At 34.5% G+C, this 11,622-nt stretch overlaps 1 protein-coding gene and 1 pseudogene across 1 annotated transcript in view; both read left to right on the top strand.

Annotated features, from left to right (window-relative positions):
* The window catches only part of LOC110268337 (probable lactoylglutathione lyase, chloroplastic), a 6,474-nt gene extending 5,664 nt beyond the window's left edge, over window positions 1-810 (top strand). The window contains exon 5 of the mRNA XM_021114424.1: window positions 655-810. Coding sequence (XP_020970083.1) covers window positions 655-810 — 156 coding nt within the window. The remainder of the gene's footprint in view (window positions 1-654) is intronic.
* On the top strand, window positions 1,527-4,565 carry LOC107626629 (annotated as a pseudogene).

Below are 11,622 nucleotides of genomic sequence, written 5' to 3'. Positions count from 1 at the left end.
ATTACAAGACCCAGCATTCCACCACCAATCCCTGACCATGGCTCCAACCAACAAGTGCTATGAAGCACTTGAAATCAAATCCATCAACATTTAAGAAGAAGAAGCAAAATAAAATATGGGCAACGGCAACATCAACAACAACAAAACACAACAACAGCTCCATGCAACAACAGATCAAAACTCCATAACAAATAAGAGGTACATGTCCCTTCTGATTCTCAATTACTTTCTTCTCTTTGTGGGTACTGTATATATCTTCAAGCATGTTCTCAAAGATTTCAACAAAAAGATTCTACCTTTATCATCTTCGTTGGAATCATGTTGGGAATCAACAACCTTCTCTTCTCATGGGGCGTTATATCTTTCAGTTTGCAAGTGTTGAAGGTAAGGTTCCATGGAAGTTGTTGGAGCCAAGCCAGAGATGCTCGAGCTTCTTTAGAGCTCCGATGGTGACCGAAATCCCACCAAAAAAGTCATTGTAGGACAAGTTAATGAGCTGGCGTTGAGATTTGGAGGAGAAGTTCATTGGAACGTCGCCGGAAAATGTGTGGGATGACAAATCGAGGTACTAGAGAAAGTTTGTTATGTGGCCGAAGAGCGTGCCGGAGAAGAGGTTGTGAGCGAGGTTGAGTAGCTGGAGGTTGGCGAGGTTAGGTTGGTGAGGTTGAGGAGCGGCGGAGGGAGGTGGCTGGAGAAGGAGTTGTTCTGGAGGTAGACTACACGGCAGAAGAGATAATCATAGAGGGAGTGAGGGATGGCCGGATGGGACTGTTGCTGAGTGAGTTTGGGGATGATGATGAAAGAGAATAGGGTTTGGGGGGTGTTATTGGAAAAAATTAATGTTGACCATAGTTTGACCAAAAAATTTGAAGATAAGGATAAAATTGATACAAATTGAAAATATTAAGGATAAAATTGAAACAAATTAAAACTTAAGAATATTTTTAAAATTTTTAACAAATTTCAAGAACAAAAAATATACTTTACCTTAAAAATTATACATCTTCAATCCTTGTTTTTAGTCTGTATCTTCAACCTTCTTCCCCCATCTACCCCCAAGTTGCAATGGTAATAAACTAGGCCAATTCTTGCATAAACTTCTTTTGTTATTCTAAAAAGAACCACATCATTGTATTTTACCATGTGGTTTTGTTTTGTACATAGATTGTAGGAGCATGCATTTTACAACTCAAAATTCATGCCAACGATACCCTTTTTCTCCTCTTAAAATAATCATCGAATACTAACAAAACTAGTGGTTCAATTTGTCAATATGTTTTTCTTCCTTCTTGAGATTCAACACGTATTGTATACTAACAAAATCACGATGGTAAATAATAAATATGCGCAATTCGGAAATTTAAGACTTAATTTTTATATAAAGGTTTTGCCGAATGAATTGATGAAAGAAAATTAAAACGAGCAGACTCAATGATGTAAATAAAAGCCCAAACTCTACGAAACGCTGTAGTTACAATGGGCTAAAGCCCAATCTAATAAAATCCCGTTAACAATAATTACTGTCCATGCATGATGCATGGTGGATAGAGCTGTTTGGTTTAGGTAGTCGGGAAGAAGAGAACAAGGCAACCAGCTTCATTAGCAATTTGCAGCATTGCCAAATGGCAATGGCAATGGCCATGGCCTCATCCTTAATGTTATCAACAACTTGTTCTTTCAGTTTCCCTTCTATCACTATATGCATTTCCTCTTACAACCCTAACCCTTCTAGAAGACTAGCTCTCTTTCACCTTCTTTTTGGTCCATTTGGTAATTAACCTCCATTCACATCAGCTTTATTATTATCCATTTGATACTTAGAGTTAATTAATTATATTATCACTCTGTTTATATTAACAGAATTGTTATGGCAATTTGTTCAGCTATTCCACAGTCCCAATCTCTGTTATTTGGTGTAAAAGGTTCAGAATTGTTTAGAGTAGCAAAGGCTAATACAGCAGAGAATCTAATTCAACCAGAGCAAAACTTGTTTGAATGGGTCAAAAATGACAATAGAAGATTCTTACATGTTGTGTACCGTGTTGGGGACTTGGATAAGACTATAAAGTATGCTACCTATGATGCTTCAGTTGCCCTAAATTAATGCAATTATTATACTATATTCTTGAATCTTGATTACATTTTTGGAATGTGTATATATATTTAGGTTTTACACTAAGTGCCTTGGCATGAAGCTGTTGAGAAAACGTGATATACCTGAAGAAAGATACACAAATTCTTTTCTTGGATATGGCCCTGAAGATTCCAATTTTACAGTTGAGCTTACCTACAGTGAGTTTAGATGTGCAAGATACAAACTTTTGTTTAGCATAAAATAGTTTGTGCTTCTCATGTTTCTTGTTTGTATTTCTTGATCATTGCAGATTATGGAGTGGACAAGTATGACATTGGAAATGGGTTTGGTCATTTGGGTGTTGTAGTTGAAGATGTAAGCTCCTATTATAGAACAATTAGAAAACAAAGCATGATTGTTGATATTGTAGAACTAAGCAACAGCAACTTAAAATTCAAATAGAGTCTCCAATTGAACACATTGGTGCATTAAGAACCAATTTATATTTTTCATGAACATTAGTTACCAGCTTATCTAACATCACCAGCCAATTAATCAATGTGTGTTGTTATCTTCAAACTATGAAATTCTCACAGGAAGTTAAAAACTAAATGGTCTTTTTAAGAGTGGTTTTTGGTTCATTTCCTTTTATTGATGCTCAATTTTCATGTATGTTGCATGTCTCTGTCAAATTTCTGACTTAAATTATGATGATTATTGTCCTTACTCCAATTTCTAGGCTGCCAAGGCAGTTTATCTGATAAAAGTAAAAGGTGGAAAGGTTATCAAGGAACCAGGGCCTGTCAAAGGTGGCAGCACAGTAACTTCTTTCATCCAAGATCCTGATGGTTATGAATTTGAGCTCTTGGAAAGAGGACTTACTTCCGAACCCCTATGCTAAGTGTCACTTCGTGTAGGTGATCTTGACCATGCCATAGTCTTCTATCAGAAAGTGAGTGTTTTCTACTCCTGTTAGGATGAAAATGTGAAAGGTTCTTTCATGAAGTGAATTCCATCTTTCTTTCATGTATTAATATTTTTTCTTTGTTTTTATGGATTTCAAAAGGCTATTGGCATGCAACCTCTGCATAGGAAAGACAATCCTGAGCACAAGGTAAACTTATGCTGGTGGCAATTATTAATATCATGCGCAAGTTGGCTTGTTTGGTTTCTGTTTTCATTTTCAGTAACATTTGCTTATTAGATTTTGTGAAGAAAAAAAGTAAAAACAAAAAACATGATTTTATCGATTTTTAGCTATCAATTGTCATTGATTCTGATTGGTTTATAGAATACAGTTGCCACAATGGGGTATGGTCCTGAAGATAAGAACATTGTTCTAGAACTTACATATATCTACGGAATCACTAATTATGACAAAGGAAATGGCTATGGACAGGTAGATACTATTTATTTTCCATTTTCGAAAGTGATTTTATTGATTTTTGTGGTGTTCTCCGTGTCTATTTTCTATATCTTACTGTTAGAATGCAACTCATTTATGTGTTTGCACATATTGCAATAGGCACAAATGATGTGTATAAGAGTGTAGAAGCAATCAAACTGTGTGGAGGCAAGATTATCCGTGAACCTGGGCCGCTGCCAGTTATCAACACCAAGATAGCAGTTTGCTTGGACCTTGGACCCTGATGGTTGCAAATTGGTATGCGTAACCTTTCCATCTATTTGATTGTATGGGATTTATTATGTGCTTCTTCTAAGACTTCAACCTGGTCAACTATGTTGATGAATTCATGGGTGGTTTGTGTTTGATATGTAATTAGAGAGGAATGAATCATATGTGAAATAACGTGAGAAATACTAGGCAAATATATTTTATTTTAAACACCATGCCGACTCACACTATCCACGGTTGAACGGGGTGAGTCGGATGACTTGCGATGCAAGATATGTACACCTAACATAACTCAAAATATTATTTACCACTACTTCTTTTTCTCTATACCTATCATCTGAGTTCTCCTTTCATTTATACCCGAGACTTTGGCATAGAATGATACCATCTTATTGTATTTTAAAGTTTGACTTGTGTATTACTTATGCAGGCTTTTGTTGATAATGCTGATTTCCTGAAGGAATTAGAGTGACAATGTAACGGTTCTAGATCCTATGCCTCTTCATTGAAATCATTGTACTCTGTCATAGTCCTTGGCGAAATCTTACAGTTATTCTATCAAATGTACATCTTTATAAGCATCTCACAAAGTAAAAGTAAAAGAGAAGTAGAAAAAGCAACCCCATATCAGCCATTTTATTTTTTCTTATTTTCTGTTTATATTTATGCCGCTTTGGCATGGCAATTCAACATATACTGAATCCCATCAAGCTAGAACTGTTTGTCTCTTTTACTCTCACATTCAAACTCTATTATCCTTTCTGCAGTTTTAATTCCGAAATATGCCCTCTTTTCTATTAAGTCTTCTTTCTCTCTTCCTGGCCAAGCTTGGACATCACTGCAGACTCCGGTGACTATACCTGCGATTTTATAGGCCATACCTTAAAGCATTGGTTTTTAGATTGTGGGAAAGAATAGTTATGAATGAAACTTTGAGCTTACATTTCTTCTTTTTGGTGAATGTTCCTGCCATGTGCTTGCTCTTCATTTTTGCTATAACCTGTTGTAATTTTGTTAGAACATTCCATGTAACTATTTAATTGGAGATATTAACAAAATCAGTGGTTATGATTATCTCCTATGCCTATTATTTTTTGATGGATTTTTGAGTGTCTTCTAGCAATTACCTGTAAATTTGAATTCATATTGAAAAATACTTGCTTCCAGTGAAGATCTCCTGCATTTGACATTCAGAAAGAAAGGGATACTTTGTGTTATAAATATAAACTTCTATGTGCATTTGCCATTTATTTTAATTTACTTCAATTGCTATAAATATTTTAAGGATACCTTTTCGTGTACGCTTTAGAAGCTCCCCTCCTTCGATAACAGAGTTTAGTGCCAGCAAGATGTTTGCTTCTCTTCCTTCCTTGCATTTTTCATCGACTAGAGGGATTTTTAGATTTTTTCTAGGATTTTCTAGATTTTTCTAAGGTTTTCTAGGATTTTTCTATTGTTTTCTAGGGTTTTCTAGTGTTTTTTAGGATTTTCTAGGATTTTCTAGGATTATCTAGGGTTTTCTAGGATTTTTTAGGGATTTTCTAGGGTTTTCTAGGGTTTGTTAGGTACTTAGGTTTTTTTAGGATTTTCTAGAGTTTTTTAAAGTTTTCTAGGATTTTTCAGGATTTTTTAGGGTTTTTTAGGGTTTTCTAGGAGTTTTCTAGGATTTTTTAGGATTTTCTAGGGTATTTTTTAGGGTTTTGCTCTAAGTGAGAGATCCTTGGTTTAATACCCACGTATAACATATTTTTATAACATATACATATATAGGATGTAAGTTAGTCATACTCAATTTCCAATCCTCTAATTTGTCATATTTTTACATAGTTTATTCGTAAGGTATTCAAACTATTTTAATTTATTCTAATTTAGCCTCTTAAATTTTATTGTTTAAATTTGAAATATTTGATTTTTAATCATAATTTTAATTTGATCTTTAAATATAAAGAAATATTGTTAAACTAATAAACTATTAACAAAAATGAAAAATCTAAAGACTTCAAATTAATACATGAGTGACAAACCCCCCAAAAAATACCTCAACGACTATGACATCCCATTTTCTCTTTGCTTACCCAACAATACCCACTACTTTCAAATATGCAATATTCTTCTTCCACAACCCCTCAGTCTCTCACCCTGTCATAGACCAGAATGGCAGCCACTTCGTTCTCCAGCATCCCTCTGATCTCTTCATTGTACACCATTACTATTGCTGTTGAGGCTGCAACCTTTGAGCTCGATGCCGATCTGCTCTCTACTCCTCTCTTCGCTGCTGTTGTGCTCTCTACTCTGTACTCTCTCTCCAACCTTTTGCTTTCTCTATGCACACCACCGCTATTCTATCCACTAGCAGCCTCCGCCGCCGCCTGCAAACTCTGCTGCCAGCACTGCAACGAACGTCTCCTTCCTTCAGAAAATTAGGTATGCGTTCTCCTTCTTTATCTTCTATTTGTTGTCATTTCTCAATCTGGAACCTAAATTTGTGTCTCTTGTTTGATTTTATCTAAATATTTTTTCCTCTTCCTCTGTGAATTGAATTTATTTATTTTTAAACTATGGTATTGTGTATGATTTTTTTGTGTCATTTTCTCGAATGATAGAGTTTTGGCACAAGAATTTGCTTAATAAAATGGACATTGATGACGTATTTTTTCTTCTACTTTTCTGTGCATCTCTTGATTTTTGATTAATTGATTATTGAATATTGATGACTTGATCAGTTCAGAATATGGATTAGTTCAATTTTTAAATTTCTTTGTTTATCTATCTTTTTTATTAAGATAGTTCTGGGTTGCCTCTATATGAGATAAAGATACAGTGTGATTAAACTTTATGCAATTTATGAGAGCTTTTTAGTATGTGTGATGTGTTCTTTCCAAATAGAGGCTTAATTTTTCTGTGTATGATTAAACCTTGCTGCTTTATAAAAGAATGAACTAGCTAACATTCTGGGGCCTTAATTTGCTTGTGATTTGAATTTAATTAAAGACAAATGGAAGAATGAAGGCCTTAGTTTGCTTCGATTTTGCTTACCATTTTAGTTCACTAATCCATCTTCATTAAATACAATGTAATAAGTGTCTTGCATATGATTGTTTTCAATTCTCAATTTATCTTTTATTCACGTAATGAGACTCTTTTATAGCTATGCAATTGATGACTGCTTGTTAGACCAACTATATTCCTGTCTTTTATTATTGTCTATGTTAATTTGTTAATTGAAATATATAAGATCACACAGAATATTATTATCCATTGAAAAAAGTTGAGAAGTCGAAGAAACACTATCTCTAGGATCACTTTCGTCCCATTTTGGATTTAAACAAAATTAATAATTTCAATCCAAAGATGTCAAGGAAGAAAATGAGTTAAGCAAAAAAAGAGAAAGAAATAAAAAGAGAAAGAAAGAAGGAAGAAAGAAAAGTTGAGATATTCATTTATATAAAGGGAATCTAAAAATACATTGTGATGACTAAATTAAAAGATATCTCTATATATGTATCATGTTGCTAAATGCTACAAAGGGAATGGACATATAACAAAAGATGGAAGGAAAATAATGAAGGATGTTGTGAGGAAATATTGAGTGATTGCTTCGGAAGATGACAAAAAGCTATCTACCTGCTGTAATTTTTGGTCTATTAAGTAATAATGTAGATTAAAATACGATAGGTGAAAACTTTTAATGAATGTTGGAGACCTATACATGGATGTTGCAAATGATATTATGTAGGGTTTTTTAGAGTTTTCTAGGTTTTTCTATGGTTTTTTAGGATTTTTCTAGGATTTTCTAGGGTTATCTAAGGTTTTCTAGGGTTCTCTAGTATTATCTAGGGTTTTTTTAGGGTTTTACTAGAGTTTTCTAGGGTTTTTTATGGTTGTCTAGGATTTTCTAGGTTTTTTTAGGGTTTTCTAGGGTTTTTAGGATTTTCTAGACTTTTTTTTTCATGTTTTTTAGGGTTTTTCTTGTGTTTTCTAGGTTTTCTAGGATTTTCTTAAGTTTTTGAGGGGTTTCAAGGATTTTCTAGGTTTTATCTAGGTCTATCTAGGGTTTTTAGGATTTTTAGAGTTTTCAATAATTTTTTAGGGTTTTTTTTTATTTGTTCTAGGATTTTTTAAGGTTTTTTAGAGTTTTCTAGGGTTTTCTAGATTTTTTCTTAGGTTTTCTAGGGTTTTTCTAGGGTGTTTAGCATTTTTAGGATTTTCTAGGGTTTTTCTAGGATTTTCTTGGGTTATCTAAGGTTTTCTAGGATTTTCTAGGATTTTTTTGTATTTTCTAGGGTTTCCTAGGAATTTATTTAGGATTTTCTATGTTTTTTTAGGGGTTTTTCAGGTTTTTTGTATTTTCTAAGGTTTTCTAGGGTTATCTAGTGTTTTCTAAGATTTTTCTTGGGTTATCTAGGGTTTTCTAGGATTTTTTATGTTTTTCTAAGATTTTCTAGGGTTATCTAGGGTTTTTTAGAATCTTCTAATGTTTTTTTAGGTCTTTTAGAGTTTTCATGTGTTTTTTAGGTTTTTTCTAGGATTTTCTAGAGTTTTTAGGACTTTCAAGGGTGTTTTTTGGTTTTTAGAATTTTTCAGGATTTTTCTTGGGTTTTATAGATTTTCTACAGTTTTCTAAGATTTATCTATTATTTTCTTGAATTTTCTAGGTTTTTCTTGGGTTTTCTTGGGTTTTCTAGGACTTTTTAGGATTTTTTAAGATTTATTAAGATTTTCTAGGGTTTTTAGGGTTTCTATTGTTTTCTAAGATTTTTTTAGGGTTTTCTAGGGTTATCAAAGATTTTCTAGTGTTATTTAGGTATTTCTAGGGATTTCTACGGTTTTCTAGGATTTTTTTGGATCTTCTAGGATTTTCTATGGTTTTTCTACAGTTTTCTATGATCTTCTAGATTTTTTTTATGGTTTTCTATGATTTTTCTAAAATTTTTTAGGATTTTCTAGGATTTTTTAGGGTTATCTAGGCTTTTCTAGGATTTTTATGGTTTTTCTAGGATTTTCAAAGGTTTTCAAGGGTTTTCTATGGTTTTTAGGGTTTTCTAGGGTTTTTTATGATTTTTCTAGGGTTTTTTATGGTTTTTTCTAGTGTTATTTATGGTTTTTAGAGTTATCTAGGGTTTTCTAGGGTCTTCGAGAATTTTCTAGGGTTATTTAGGGTTTTTTTAAGATTTTTCTAGGGTTTTCAAGGGTTTCTAAGATTTTATAGGTTTTTTCTACGGTTTTCTAAAATTTTCTAAGATTTTTAGGGTTTTTTGGATTTTTTTTTTATGGTTTTTAGGATTTTTAGGATTTTTCTAGGATTTTCTAGATTTTTCTAAGGTTTTCTAGGATTTTTCTATTGTTTTCTAGGGTTTTCAAGGATTTTTCTAAAGTTTTCTAGGGTTATCTGATGTGTGGAAAACGATCCAACACAAAACTCACCGGCAAGTGTACCGGGTCGCATCAAGTAATAATAACTCACGGGAGTGAGGTTGATCCCACAGGGATTGAAGGATTGAGCAATTTTAGTTTAGTGGATGATTTAGTCAAGCAAACAAGAGTTGATCTGAGTGATTTGTAATTGACAGAAGCTAAATTGCATGAATTGTAAAGGGAGAGGGAAGAATTGCAGTAAATTAAAGAGCTTAAAGAAGTGAAAGAGCTGAATCTTAAAGGACAAGTAAAGTAAATGACAGAAACTTAAAGTGCAAGAAAGGTAAATTGCAGAAGCTTAGAGTGCAGGAAATGTAAATTGCTTGAATATTAAAGGGCTTAGGGAGTTGTGATAGCAGAATTTAAGCAAAGGAAAGTAAATTGCAACAAGTAAAAGAGTAGAAGATAACTTGGATTGAGCTGGATCTTTAAATAGAAAAGTAAATTGGCTTGAAGAAGCCTTAGCAAATGAACAAAAATGAAAATGCAGATCTCAGGGGTCAAGAGACTAGAAAACAAGTCTAGATCTCAATTTCTTCCTTGATCCGATCAGCAAGCAATTCGCAAAAAAATATAAAATGGAAGTAGTAAGGGAAATTTAGATCCAGTCCTTAGATCACTTGAGATGAAGAATAAAAAATGATTCTCAGAATTTGAATCAATAGAACTCGTTCCAATCTCAATTCCAGATCCAAAGGAAAATAGCAAGATTAGTAGGAGCAATAAGAATGAAATCAGAAAGCTTAATTCAATTCACAATTCCTTAAAATTATGCAGACTTTCACAAAGATAAATTGTAGATCAGGGATTGAAACAGAATTCCTTCAATCTCTCTCTACAATTCTCAAAACAGAAAGAAGGAATGCAGAGTAAGAATAAAGAGGAGGGAGAATTCAATCTCAACTAAACTGAGCTTACAGCCAAAAAAACAAAAAAAAATTACCGTCCCCTTTCTAAATCAAACTAACTTCTATTTATACACTTTCTATTTTTAATCTTCAAGCCTTGAATTGGGCTTTTAGCCTTGATGAATTTGGATCAAAGATGGCTCCCATTGACTGCTCTTGATCTTGAGAAGAGATCTGTGTGAAAGTTGGATGCTGGTGCTTCAAGTTTGAGTCAACATTTTAGTGCCAATGTTAACTCAAACGCCACTTTCCATCATATCAGTAAAACCAGAAAGGTCTGCTGTCATCGGCGTTTGACCCAACGTTGGAGGGCCAACGTCCGCCGATCCACGCGTACGCGCACCTTGCCAAAATTGCTCATCCACGCGTGCGCGCACTGCGCGCTTGCGCGTGGATGCATATTTTCCAATTTCCAGTTTGATCCAGGGAGGGATGACGTTGGTCTCAGCGTTGGACCTCCAACGTTCCCTCCAACGTTGGTATTTTTACGCGTGCGCGTACTTCACACTTACGCGTGCATTGCTTTTTACCCTAGTACGCGTACGTGGCATTGGTGCGTGCGCGCCGATTCCACTTTTTCCAATCTCAATTCTGGGATGAGCATCGAAGATGTTGGAGGTAGCGTTTGAGGCAACGTTGGACCCCCAACGTTTGGTTGTGGTGCGTACGCGCACCGTGCGCTTCCGCGCACATGAGCCAAAAATATGCGTCTGCGCGTACGCGTGCTGTATGCTTCCGCGCGGATGCCAAAATTTGTTGCTTTTGTGCATACGCGGCATGTACGCGTGCGCGCACCTCAAAAATCCTTCGGCCCAGACTTGATCATTTTCTAACTACGTTGGGGTTAACGTTGGACCCCCAACGCCATCTCAAACGTGAGCTCTGTTTCTCTTCTCCAAGTCTCTTTTCTTCAACCTTTCTCCATGTCTTTCTTTACCTGTTATCAACCAATAAATGCATCAAAGCTATGCTAAAATCATGAGACTTCTTATTATCCTTGACATATAAGCAATTATAGCACAATACCTCATGAAAATGCATTAATTTACTCTTGGTTGATTGAATCCAAGTACACATGAATTTATACCCAAATGGCTTACTTGTAACTCAGGAAAGTGCATAAAACCAAATGAAAACAAAGAAAAAGACTAGTAAAACTAGGATAAGATGCCATGGCATCACAACACCAAACTTAAATCTTGCTTGTCCCCAAGCAAGTACTGAACTATTAAGAAGAAAGAATGAAATGGAAGGGAATGTTCACGTTAGCAAAGTATTATTGGTAGTTCATGGGGTTTTGTTAAGATATGCAACAACTCACTTCTTATTGACCTTTAGGCATAGAAAGTCTCTTTCAAGCATCAATTAACACATTGCTATGACCTCTCATTATTTACTTGTCCTTGGTGATTACTTTTCTTCATTTTCTTTTTCTGTAAGCTTTAGCTCAGTGTCATGTGTACAACAATTTCTCAACTTATTTGTGCTCAACACATTATTCACTGCAGACACTTGGCTCATATTTCTACTTAGGACATTGATGCCTAGCACCTCTTTGGGTCACTAAATGTCTTGTAACTAAGTTGTTC

The sequence above is a fragment of the Arachis ipaensis genome, chromosome B02, assembly GCF_000816755.2.
Source record: "Arachis ipaensis cultivar K30076 chromosome B02, Araip1.1, whole genome shotgun sequence".
NCBI classification, from domain to species: Eukaryota; Viridiplantae; Streptophyta; class Magnoliopsida; order Fabales; family Fabaceae; genus Arachis; species Arachis ipaensis.
This window is presented reverse-complemented; position numbering and strand designations above follow the sequence as displayed.